The sequence below is a fragment of the Uloborus diversus genome, chromosome 2 (genome assembly GCF_026930045.1).
Source record: "Uloborus diversus isolate 005 chromosome 2, Udiv.v.3.1, whole genome shotgun sequence".
Lineage (NCBI taxonomy): Eukaryota > Metazoa > Arthropoda > Arachnida > Araneae > Uloboridae > Uloborus > Uloborus diversus.
The window spans coordinates 178,867,663-178,881,740 of record NC_072732.1 but is presented as its reverse complement, the minus strand read 5'-3'; the positions used below and the strand labels follow the sequence as shown (position 1 = coordinate 178,881,740).

Genomic DNA, 14,078 nt, shown 5'->3' with positions numbered 1-14,078 from the left:
GATCGTAAACATTTTTATCCTAGCAATAAAATCGCTTAGGACATGAGATTTTCACTTTTGCAACATAAATCAGTTTTGATCGGAAAGTCTACCCAAGTTAACGCCAACAAAGCAGAAAAGAAGGAAAGGTGGGGGAAGGGTATGGCCGACTAATGATAATGAACTGGCACCATTCCCCCACACAGTCTTCATTTGAAAAAGAATGCTTTCATAAGATAGCAGGTGGTGAAAATAGCAATAAAAAATCGCTTTAGTGAAGTAGATATATTTTTTAAAGAAGGTACCCTTTCCAATATTCATTAATTAAAAAAAGAAATAGGGGAACTGAATCCTAACCCCAGGCAGAGTCCCCGAATCACATCCCTCTTAAGACACTCAAATATAGCTTAAAGTGGCGCTTTAAATATTTCAGCATCAAAAATTTTTCGGAAGAGAACTCCAGAACCCCTTCATCTGAGTTCAGCACAAATACAAATGTCCTAAATTTCAATTTTTAAGGCTTCAGTTTCCATTTTTTTTTTTTTTTTTTTTTTTTTTTGTAGGAATAGTACCCCCCTTACCTATAAACATGACTCATGACAGCCAAAAATTTTAATACTTTAATTTTGGAAACTTATTGAAAAAATCTCCCTACGTAAATCATCCAAAGATAACCCAAAACAAAGCTCTTAAAATTTCAGAAACGGAAATATTTCGCGCTGGGGTACGGAATACCCCCCCCCCCCCCATTGTGTTTACTAAACGCAGTGTAAATTTTTGTGTAAGATTTATTTTTCTACTGATAGAGCAACTCCCCTCCACACATCGCCAAAGACAACCCAAAGTTTAAAGACTTCCATTTCGAAAATGTTTTGAAAAAGACCCCTGAATTCCCTAACCCTTAACAACTCACTCAAAAATAGCCAAAATAGCATTTCAATACTTCAGAACAGAGAAATTTTCGGGGAGAGAACCCCCCCCCCCCTTCCCCTAAGTTCACTAAATTTGACTTAAATTTGCGGTTTCCCTTTTCATTACCGAAGATTTAAGAATTTAAATTCTAAAACTTATTGAGAAAAAGCCTTCGAATTCCCTCTTCTAAAGCCTTTCAAAGATTACCTAAAGCTGAGTTCTGAATACTTCAGCTTTGAACATTTTTTGGGGAAGGGGAACCTCGAACCCCAAGACGGTCTAAAGTTGCGCTTTAAGACTCCAATTTCGGAACTTTGTCTAAAGAGATCCCCTTCCCTCCCTCTTGACATTGCCAAAGACAGCCTAAAAGTTTTAGGACTTCAATTACAAACACTTTTCGGGAAAGGGCTCCAAATGCCCTTTCACTTAAGTCATTTAAGTATATCCTCAAGTAGTTTTAAATACACCAGCTACAAAACATTTTCATGTTAGAACACCAAAATCATGTCTCATAAATTCACCAAAGATTGCCTAAATTAGTGTTTTTAAGACTCCAGTTTTCGATTTTTTTTTAAAACCGCCCCACTTTTACATCATTAAAGACAGCCTAAAACTTTTTGACTTTTAAATTTTTAAGAGTTTGCAGAGGAGAAATATCAAACCACTCCTAGCTTCAAAAATGGCTTTCAATTCAGTTTTTCGATATTTTATACTGGAGCCCTTGATTAGCCCTCCTCCCCCCTCTTAGACTGTCCAAGATATAAACGTTTTAAGACCTCAGTATCGTGGGTTAATTTGCGGACTTAACTCTCTAAAAAACGCAAGAACAGCGTTTTTTCGCAAACTCGTGCTGCAGTAATTTTTCTCCTTTCCTTTCTCTCCCCCTCCCCATATCTCCATTCCAGCGAGTGTTAAGTTAATTCAATGATATAGGAATTTAGTGATTCCGCCTTTGTCAAAAATGCAGGAACGGTTGCCCATCGGTGTTTCCAACTAGCTTGAAATGTCCCCCTGATTATTTCCAAAATTCCCATTTTCATTAAAATCTTCAAAATCTCTGATAGTTTTCATTTTACCTGGTATGTGGATGCCCTTTGCTGTGGCGAAAACATTTCATCTTGTCAGCAATTACTCTCAATCGGTGATTCAGATTCAACTCTTAAGACATTTTAAGAGCGTAAATACTTTTCATTTATGCGAGTAAAGTTTGCAACAAAAAAAAACCGCAAATGAAAAAAACGAAAGGCTGATCGAAAATAGCATAAGAAAAGGCTAAATTTTCGGTTAGAGCCAATTATTTCGAAGGCAGAATAGCGAGAAACTCCTCGGTCTGCAATGCATTGAGTTGGAAATAACAGAGCTATACCTAAAAAAATCAAACGGTGCGAATCTAAAAGGCACTCCTCCAAAAGCACATTGCAAACAAAGCAAGCCCATGGCGGAAAACCGAGAGAATGTCGATGTAAATTCGTGGTTATGGAACGGTCCAGTAATATTAAAGCATATTTTTCAAACACTCAATTTTTCTTTTTTAATTAAAAACTGGAAGAAAGTCATCGAATTTCTTTCCGTCCCGACCTCCGTCTCGGAAATTTTGTCCAAGACGGAAATCCGTCCTGAGACGGAAGGTCTTGCACCCATGGGGAACCCGTTTTCCATTCCTTGCCATTGATTGGTGGAAGCAAGGGTTCGGTTCAGCACCTCTTGCAGTCAAAATGGGCGACGTCCAATCAAAAATAAACCAACTTTGAAACTTGTCATTGATTGGTGGATGCACTGAGAAGATCATAGTTGCATTGGTTTAACACAGAAAAGTCTTAAATTGTTAAGGGAAGAAACCATCAGCACCATTTAGTGGGGCCATGCTCAAATTCACTTGGTTGCATAGTTCGAAAGTTGAAATGACGGTGAGAGCTCAAAGAGTAAATTAAGGACAAAGAGAGGAAAAAAGCCTGGTAAAGATGAAAATTTTGAAAATTAACTGCAATCAGAAACAAATTTGAAACATTTTCGTAATGCAGATTTCATATTATACAATAGCATACACATGGTTGATTGATGTTGTGATCATGAGAGACGATACATTTATGCAACATCATGTGCAGATTAACACATTTGGCCATGTTAATAATATTTTCAAGCTGCCAGCTGAAAGCAAACTCTCCAATATAAAGCAAAGACCTTAAAACATAAGATAGCCCTTAACAGTATCGATTTTGTAATTGGCTGAAAAGCCATTCGATAAAACTAAATGTACAGTCAATTCACAATAACTCGAATATTACAATAACTCGAAATTTTTATCAAGTCCCGACCCCTTTGTCTTTAATTCCATACTAATTATTCTCGATATCTCAAAGATAACTTCCTTAAACTCGAATTTTTTTTAAGATGACTCGAAATTTATTTGGAAAGAATGAAAAAAAAAAGAAAGAATGAATGTATGAAACAAGTGACTATGAGAGAAAAATTAATTCACCTTCACTTGCAATTCCTGCAAAATGGACCTCTAAAGTCTAAAGCAAAAAGAGCACCTGTTGAGTCAATATGCGATAAAGGAGTCACAAGCGCTGAAATGAGTTAGCTTGATTTTTTTTTTTTTTTTGTACTGTACTATTTATACTTTGACATGTTGCTGGATTAGAAATTTGTTTTTAATTTTACCTTTATTCAAAGGCTGACCTACTCAAGTTAAGATGCGTTCCCCTTCATTCTTTACTTTGATCATTTGCTGATAAGTTCCTGTGAGACAGAGTGAGTTTTCTTTACTATTAAAGATGTTTAAGCAAATACTCTGTCAGTGATATTAAAAGCAAAAGAGAAACTTTTAAATGCATGAATTCAAATTTTAAATGAATGAAGATGTACACCTTTCCTGAAGCAGGATCATCTCTATTCAAGTGGTTCCAGCAGTATCAAAATCAGAACCATGATTTCCATTTTTTTCTCTCAGTATTTTTTTATTAAACTGTGCATATTGCGCTAAAAAACTTTGTAATGCTGTAATTTTGTCTGATATAAGTACATACTAATTAAAATATTCGATAGTTTTTAATATTAAAATGTCGAAAACCGAAACTAGTGGTAAGTCGAACTTCCGATAAGTCAAAGTTTTTTGTTGGTCCCTTTAGATGCGAATTATCACAAATTGACTGTACACTGGCTCTTCCCTTTAGCATAATACATTTAAAAATATATAAGTTTCAACATATTTCATGCCATATGAAGGTGAAGAGTTATAGGTGTTCACAAAGTCAGAAAATTGTGCATACATCATATCTAGTCAAAGAGAAACAAAATGTATTTCCCATCTTTTTTTTAACTACTATATATAACTAATTCAAAAGAAAGATTGGTATAAAGAGTTCAGAAACATAATCACAACAAACCTATTATTTGAACAGCATCATTAAAAGCAGGCAAAATAGGCAATGGTCTATTTTGGAGGAAAAATAAAACAAGCATAGACAGACCAAAATTTGTGATCCAAGTTCCAGGGCTTTCAGAAGTTATGTTTGCTTCTTTGGCCCATTTTTTTACAGCATATATCAAGGGTCTGACTCTGTGATCAACTTCACCACAAAAATATATCAATTCTGACATCAAGACAGCAGACCTACAATAAAGAAAAACTTAAAAATAATGAAGACAATTACAACTAAATCAACTACTTTTAATGAGTTTTTATATGAACTCTGGATAACAAATCCCAAATCAGCGCTTCTATATAACGAATCCTTTAACCTGAAGATTACAAATTGAAAACAAGTACAGCAAAATCTTGTTACAATGAATACCAATTCACAAAATATCTGTTGAAACGAAAAAAGTGTTCAGCCTATAACACTAATTGCCATAACATTTGCTTATTCCAGTTACAATGAACAAAATTTGCGGTACTTTTAAGTTCATTGTAATGGCATTTCACAACATATTTTTATACAAAATTCACACTTTCAAAGTGTAGCTAAAAAGATGTTCCATAACATTTCAGTTAACCTTTTTCTTTTGATAGAAATATAGGGAATACAAGGCACTTTTCACTTAATATTAGCAATTCCATTGTAAGAAATTAACCATAATAAAGAGGAAAATATACCTGTAGTTTAAAAAAAAAATCATCCAACATTCATTTGAAAAAAGATTGTTGATAGCATATTCTGACAGAAACGAGATAAAATGTAGAGTTTGGAAAAAAAAAACAGAAATTTAGGTACAGTCGAACTCTTAATATGACCGCGGTTAATACAAAATCATGGCTAAAATGAACATTTTTTTAGTTAAGTTTGGTTTACTATAGCTACATTAAAAATTTCAAGGATATTACGTAGAACAAAAAGAAAGTTTCGGGAAAGACGAACAAAACTCCTGCTCTCTCCACACATTTTTTTTTCCCTGATACTTAGTGTCATTGCAGAAAGCTCAACATGCATTTCTAATCCATTGAGTAACGCCCTACCCTTTTTTAGTTATCAAGCTGTTCTACCTTTTCTACCCCATGGCACTGAAAATTTTGACTGACAATGACTGCGGTCAATGCGGCCTCCTATGTAATTACTTTCTCATTGTCCCCGAGTCAAGCTTGTTAGTTCTCAAGGGGGTGTGAGATGCTCTGCACCTTAGACCACTGAGGGACAGCATTACGCTAGGCAATTATAAGAGCCAGGGCATTTCTCCCCTTATTGCTATTTTGAGAATGAAAGGTTTGAAACTCATGCTGTTGCTTTTTACCTTTAAAGGAATAAAACAGCATCTTTATCTTTGGGTATTTCCACTTGACCCTTTCCCTCAGTCCATTATCACCTTTCTTTGAATAGGTTCTTCAGTTATCGCTAATACCAATGGCGCACACAAGGGAGGGGGTCAAGGGGGTCAGGACCCCTCCCAAAGGTCTTGCTTTTTTTCTCCCCTATTGATTACCTTTCTATGTATTTTGTGCGTAGAATAATTTCAAACAAAGGTAACAATTTTTTCAGTTCTAATGTGCAAAAAAATAAATCATGCTAAAAGATTTTTGAAATATTGTGTACTTTTTCTATAACAAATTGCCTATAAGCAGCTTAATAGTGATTATAAACAAATACAAAGTATTAACCATATTTTTAGTTTTGTAATGGAATGCAATTCTATAAACTTGGGTCCATTTTTAATTATCAGAAAAGTAGAAGCGTAAATTATTTGGCTTTCTGATATATTTAAGTACTAGAGGACCCGACAGACATTGTTCTGTTCAAACTTTGTAAATTGAAAAGTTAAAAAATTTCAATAAACTATCAAGTGTTTGAACCGTTTTGTTGAAAAAAATAAGTAAAAAGAAAATGTTTTAAGCTGCTTGGTGTCAGAATGCGTATATTTATTACAACTTGATTTATGTAATGCCAACTGAGCAGTTGTTTTATTGACGATTTTTCTCCCGTACTTGATGATTTGTTCCTTCAGCCATACTCAAAGGATAAAAACCATCCTCAGATATTAAGTGTAAAAAACTAACTACCCATCTAGAACAAACGGGAAATCCCGCTGCAACATCATCCATATGAAAAAGAATAAAACAATCGAAAGGATATCGTTTAAAAAATGATAAAGGTAAAAACAGTTTTCTGAATAAGCGAAAATCACTCATTCCTCCCCCTCCTGATGTGAAATAAACACATTCTTCAACTAAAATTACAAAAAAATCTTTAAAAACGAAAATCAGTTCTTTGCAGTTTGAAATATTTCGCCAAATAAACAAAAAATACAATAAATTTCATTAACGGTAGCTTTAAAATGTAAACAAATGATCACGCAACTCTATTGTTTATAGCCAAAGTCGCCAAGCAACCACGTTACTGTAATCCAGCCGATCAGTGAGTGAAGCGAACTACGACTGATTAGCAGTCCGATCTTTTGAACAAAAACTTTAAAAACTTCATATATTGCATAATTTGTTATTTCCACCAAAGATCTTTTGTGTACAGAACTACCCTGTTGTAATTTATCTGGATGAAAATAAAATTTGTTTCGTCTTTAAATTCCATCATCTTTTCCTTTAATAATGTACTGATTAGTTTGATAATCCTTAAAGTATTCTTGACATTAGTACCAAAACCCAGATGGATTTGAGCGGAGAAACAAATATTGCTAGATACGGTACTTTCTGATCATTTGGTTAGGAAAACCTACACATCCGGTCACATGGTTCAACTACGACAACAGAACACACGTTTTGCATGAACCTTCCAGTACTTTACTTTAAAATATTTCTCGGGACCTAAAACTGTTGCTTTCAAGAAGTGTGTGTGTGTGTGAAGACTTCATTCTCTCTCTCTCTCTCTACGTTTTATCTATTCTCAATTGATATATCACAATAGGAAATTTCATTACAAAAAGCAGAGCTGGCTTTCCTATTGTCCTTTGGCAACGGGTTAAATATTTATTTCAGTTCTCGCTCAACAATAGGTTAAAATAAATATCAATCATTTGGGAGATATAACCATCCAATGTTTAAATTAATTAATTCATTAACAAAAACGTTTCTGATTCTTTCCATCCCGCTTCAAAACCATGCTTGCCACAATTTAATTACACACAAAAATTTTGATCAAAATTGGTCCAGCCGTTTAAAAGCCTTATTGTGACAAACGTCCGCACAGAAGATTTTTATATATTAAGATATTTCATTGCATAATGCTAATTTCTTATTCAAGAGTTTATTTTTTACTGTTTTTCGTTCTTGGGAAACGATAAAATTAAAGTCGATATGTTTGGCGGCGTATTGGGGTATGATATGAGTATGAGGCTTTTGACCTTAGATCCTCCCCTCACAAAGTTCCTGTGTGCACCACTGGCTAATGCAATTTAACACAATAAAAATGCCTGTTCCACATATTTTATTCTCCCCCAGAACATCAATAAGGCAGGTTATTTCATGTTGTAACTTAGCTTATCTTTTCTGGTTCATGAAAGAAAAAAATCACAAGTATTTATCCTGACAGTCTATGCTTCTTACAAATTAAATTGCACTTTTTCTGGTAATCCTTTTCAAACCAATGGTGGGTGGCATAAAAAGACAAGCACTATCAGCTAGCTCGTGAAACGTCAGAAATATAAATGACTGGCAATGCATTAGGTTATATAACAAATACATACATAGTAAATTATACATTTTGCAAAAGGTTTTTCAGAAAATTTGAGTTATGTCTTACAGTAATTATGAAAAAGAAGTATTTTTGAGCGTAACAGACTAAAATTGAATCCGCAACAGGCTAATAACTATCAATATACAGAGCATCTGCGGCAATTCCATTGCTTTTTCTTAAACTTAAAATCACAATAGGTAAATAAAACATCTAATGCCTATATATTATTATAAATGTACAATTTATTGGGGAAAATATTTACAGCCCAAAGTGAACTTGCTTTTGACTTAAAAATCCGTCAATTATTAACTTGTATAGTATGACTCCAATAATCTTTGCAATGGCTTATTTCTTCTTGGGGAGAAAGAACTCATATATTCGCCAATAACCATAGCTTCAAAATAGAACTAGATCCCTACTAAAAGTCTCCTTTTATTTATTTATTATTTTTTTATTTTATTCTCCTTTTTTTTAATTTTAATTTTATTTATTTCATTTTAATTATTTATTCTTCTTTTTATTTTATTTTTTTTAATTTTAATTTTATTTATTTATTTATTTTTTGGTTTCATGCCAAGAAAGAGAGGACATATCACTAAAGAAGCATTACAACGATGATAAAGAGTAAGCAAACTTGCTTTTCAGATATAGGTTACAAAACACATCAGTGCACTGTTCTATGGTTTAAAAAGTTAATTAACTACTTTAAATTAAACATAAATTATTACTGAAAAAAAGAACATAAAGTTGTATTGATTCAAATCAAAAACAGACGATTATTGTTTACGTAAAAAATAAAAAAATACCATTGTCATTTAAATTATTTTCAAATTGTATGGCTTTATATCTGCAATTACCTGTTCAAATAAAATGGTTGTTTTTTTTTTTTCTTACATTGCTGTATACCACAAAAAAAAAATCATTTTAAATATCTCTTGCGTATTTATTTAAACTATTTTTATTTCTAATTTAAGTAATCTTATGTTTTTCACTGGAATCAGAATTTCAGCAGCTAAGGCTCGGGAGTAAAGCGAAGTTTTTTCTTTTTAAGTGAAGACCTAGTTTTATAAATAATTTTAAAAGCCATGTGTATTTATCCTTTTTCTCTCTTGATACAAACTCCATTGAGGAACTTTGATTTCTCTCATTCAAGGTTTTTTCAAGGATATTACATTTTATTTAATTACAAATTTTTTTTGGCAGTTATCCATGCACGTTCATGCTACAAGTTTTTAACAGTTGTTTTAAGTATTATATATACTACAGATTATTGGTATTTAATAAAAAGAATATGAGAGTGAGGTACATCATTAATGGGAGCAAGAATGATACTTACATGTTATTTATGGAAACATCGCAATCCATTTTCAAAATCTTGTGTTTTAGTTTCATGATAGGCACTCTTGCATGGATGATTTTTTGCAATGAAGAAACCCCAGGCAGAAACGTGCGAATGTAGTCTCCTAAGCAAAATATAGCTCTTTGCTGTAATGCTCTCGTATCACCTACACAAGTTTTACTGAGGAAAAGTAGCTCTTTTTCTGAATCAATCTGAAAATATTTATAAAATAATAATACATAAATACATAGCAGCCTAAAATTTATTCAATAATGGTTTAAATTAATAGTAGAAGGATCAATGAATAAAAATCAATTATGTTTTAAAATATCGTGGCCTCAGAGCAACAGTAAGATACCTAATCACAGGAATAACATTAAGATATCCTACGATTGCTATGAGGCAATGATATGGAGAAATGAAAAAAAAAAACTGAGAAAACAAAAAATTAGATCTGAATTTTTTTTAAAAAATTACATAAGTAATGTTTTTAACTGCTGAAGAAATTCTACTAATGTACAGTTTAATAAAATTTGCAGTGTGCTGTGAATTTATAAATATAAAAAGATTCTAAAACTTATTCAATTCTAAACCCAAACAAAGCACAGAGATATTGTGTGCTCACAAAAAAGATATTTTTCTTTCCTCTTTACGCAGAACAAGCAAATGTCTAATAAAAATGCTGCAATAAAAGATTTTGATTTAAACCTGTGATTATGTGGTAAGTTTAGCAATGTCAAAAAAACACATTTTTCCCCAAACATTCGTTATTTTCAACAGAACAGAGAATAGTTCAGAAATTTAAATTTTAAAGCTTTAGCGGCAAAAAAAAAAAAAGGAGGGAGGATAGTATTTCTTTAGGGATGGTGTTTACTAAATGCCTCAAATGAAACTCCTCTGTTGTACGGAAAAGATTGTGAATTTTGTAGATTGTTGCTACAAATTGTTGCATTATGAAACAAGAAGGCAATTTTGCTTCACATAAATTATTCAGTTAAATCTTAATAGCAAAGAAATTATCTTGAAATTCTTGATGTGTAAAAGAACTATTGATAAATAATCAACTTTTTTATTAATATTACAAGTTCAAATAATGGAATTCTTTCTATGTAATTTTTTTCCATAATTCTCAGCAATTTTGAGACAGAAACTTAGCATCACAGCAGTTACAAATGATTAACTATTAATGACGATGATCCTTTGTTTATCTAAATTTTTAACACATAATTCTATGATACCTTTTTGGGATATAGTCTAATAATAACGTCCAAGTCGCATCCATGTTTTCCAACACCATTTACAGATGACCCAAAGGGCAGAACTTCACAGTATGGAAACACACCAGATACCGAGTCCTTCAACAGTAGGCAAAAAAAATATCGCAATCTGGTGTTCAGCTCAGACAATTTTTCAGTTAAGTATATACTCTCAATTAGTTCAGATATCTAAAAATAAATAACACAAATAACTAAATTGCAGAATCAAATGAAAATTAACTGATTAAATATCATGAAATTTATTGAAAACTTGCACATTGTACCATACATATGAATACATAGCATTAATATTCTTTAGGAAAATGTATGCAATAAAATTCAGGTTTAAAAAAATCTTACCTTCAAAACTTTTCATGCATTTTCATTTCACAATACAGGATAAGAAAAAAAATTGTTGGTAAATGCTACAACATTGTAAGCATTTTTTACAAAAAAAAATTGCTTGATAACTAATGTATAAAATACATTGACTAATATAGGAAGTTAGTACTCAAACTCAAAGAGCTATTGAAATCATAAAATATTTCAGAATTTTACGGTTTTGTTATAATTCTGAGACAATGATATATTTGTTTAGTAGAATTAAAAGAGTAGAGCTGTTAAAAGTACTCAAGAAGTTTCTAGTTTCCTGAAATCAGATCTCAGATACGCAACATGTATCTCATGCAGTCTTGCATAATATAGACGAACGCACGAACGGTGTTCGCAGAAAATTTTTGGCTCTGTAAAAATTTTTTTCAAACTGCTAACGTTGATTTAATTTTTTTTTTTTTAAGGGAATTTTTAAGAAAATCCCAGGGTTTATTTCTGTTAAAGCCTTTTTCCAAAAGCCTTTTAAAGCACATGTGTAAAAAAATAATGGTTTTGGATGTTTTCTTCAGTTGGTGAAAAATAAGCAAACTATATGTTATTGTAAAAAAAAAATTAAATGATTTAAAGCACTTTTTTGGTCTCTTTCATATTTGAATATAAATTTAATTTTTTATTCAAGGGTGAATTAGGCAAAATAATTATTTGCAAAAAATTTTCCAGTTAGGATTTGTGTTCGCAGAAAGCTTTTCATTTTATCTAAGTCTACTCATAAGCTAAGTACTAGTTTTCTTGAGATCAACGAATTATCGTGTCTTAGATGAAATATTTCTATTGTCAATCACAAAAAAAAAAATAAGTAACTGAAGAAAGATACAACATACTTACTATCAAATTAAATCAATAACTAATTAGATCATAATACACTTTACTTTACTCTTTATACTTTTTTTACATCTTTTGATGTGACTAAAGAATCATCATGAAGATTGAAAATCCTATGTATTCCTATGAAAAATCTTATTCCGTCTAAACTGTTATGTTTCATTTCACAGTCCAGTGTAGGGAAGAGTGTTGTATATTGCGACTCTTTTCATATTTTAATTTTTAACTTCAATTATTTAAATCAAATTTAAAATCTAAAAGTCACATTAAAATACTCCAATATACTTCTATGCAATACATTTTTTTAAATTCAGGCAGTCTGAAAATGAAATGTTACCAGCCATTTTTAAAGTAAAAGTTCCAAGTTGTCCCAAGGTAAAACATCCTATTGTACCTTGGGACACAACCTGTTGTACTACGGGAATGTGTTCATGATTCAGGAAACAGCTATATACATGAACCAATTTTGCACCAGAAAAAAAAATTTCTTTTCAAGGTAGTGTATTAAATCATAAATATTTAATAATGAATTGTGAATAATGAATTATCTAAAATTAAAGGTGTTTAAAAGACGACATAAGAATTTGGTGTAAGGACCTCTTGTTAAACGACAAACACCATCTATTTAGCATGTGGAATGAAATTATAGTCCGCCAGCAAATGGTACTTGTCAGCCATTTCAGAAAACAAGTCCATTCCTAAAAATAGGTAGTAAACTAAGAAAGAACCCCTGCCATATTTACGAGTTCAGCTTCATTTTGGCAATATGATTTCTTTTTTTTTTAAACAAGTTTTATAATAAAAAAAAGGAAATACATCTAATACATCTATGAGGACAAAAAAATAGGCAACATTGTAATAAACCATTCAAAACTTAGTCTGCAACCTTTATTCTTTTAGTTCATAATTTACTTCAATTGAGATTGTTGTAAGTATCTTGAGTGAAATAATTCATTTCTTAATTTATAGTCTGCCAATATAAGTCTGTTGGTGTTTATTTTTGCTACAGCAATTGGCATACGTAGTTTTGATGATTAATACTTAAGATTTTTAGAAACATTTGAATTTGAGAAAGACGTACTCCTATTATGTTTTTGTTATGCGATTATATCGACCTGAAATGTTCAAATTGCAGCGATAACTGCATTGAGTTTGCCAAAAAGTTAAATTGGCAAGCTTTGCGTTCTTTATTGCAACCCTATTCAAGCCCATTTTCAATTCAAACTAACTATAGGACGTGATTCAGACTCCGGCCAATGGCTGCTGAAAGAGGTAAAACCAAATCCCACCCACTTATGTAGCATATTGTGTCATTCACAAATGTGTTACGCTACGACCGATAGACAGTGTGATACTACAAAACCTGTGAAACAAGCTAAGTTAGGGGTAAGATGACCCATGTTTGCTCTGTAACAAAAGGATCACACGTAAAAACATTTATAACTAAAAAAACTTGGCACAGGGGAGGGTGGCCCAAAGCGGGTAGGCCTTTGTATGCCCCCTCACGGTGTGTAAGGGGTGATGCAAACGTATTACAGTAGTTCAAAAATATATGTAAAAAAGAAACTTTCTCATAGATAATGGGACACCCCTTAATATTTTTAGACTTGTGGATAGCAATATGCTGGAAGAATTTTAGCTTCCTATTTCAAACGAAAGAGGGTGCTCAACACCCTCCCCCAAACTTCAATAGTACGGGGAGGGGGGGGGGGTAAAAAAACTTTTTAACAAAAAAATTGAACCGCCGAAAAAACTGAAAAGCAAAAAATAATAAACCATTTTAATTAAAACTTAATAACTAAGTTTTTAAACTGATGTAAGTATACCTAAGTATATATTTTTGTAATAATTTAGAGTTTTTAATTAACCTTAATAACTCAGTTCTTAAATTAATGTAAGTATACCTAAGTAGTTTTGAGTCGGTGCCAAACAAGCAAATTAATTATTTTTGTAAAGCGTGAGGCGCAGCGGTGGCGTATGGCGACACGCCCTTTCGCCGGAAAATGCCGAGCGTTCACGAAGTTTTAAACCCGAACGTCGTCGAGTGGTCTCGAAGAAGCACGTGTTGAGTATTTGGCTGCTACTGAGCTTTTGCCTCATATACAACAGTCAAAATGTTTATATCATTGTTCATCATACTGCAGAAGGATTTCTCATCTTGTTAAAAGCTCAAATAAATCGTTTTGTGGGTCTTAGTATTATTCAGCGTAAGTATGGCATAACAACTGTAGCCGTTAATTGCATACATGATCCTGA

General features: G+C 32.2%; 1 protein-coding gene across 1 annotated transcript in view; it reads right to left on the bottom strand.

Annotated features, from left to right (window-relative positions):
• LOC129216180 (poly(A) RNA polymerase, mitochondrial-like) overlaps positions 1 to 14,078 on the bottom strand; it is a 38,389-nt gene that overhangs the window by 5,032 nt on the left and 19,279 nt on the right. The window contains exons 4-6 of the mRNA XM_054850359.1: positions 10,590 to 10,796; positions 9,349 to 9,563; positions 4,281 to 4,507 (exon numbers count right to left, since the gene is read on the bottom strand). Coding sequence (XP_054706334.1) covers positions 4,281 to 4,507; positions 9,349 to 9,563; positions 10,590 to 10,796 — 649 coding nt within the window. The remainder of the gene's footprint in view (positions 1 to 4,280; positions 4,508 to 9,348; positions 9,564 to 10,589; positions 10,797 to 14,078) is intronic.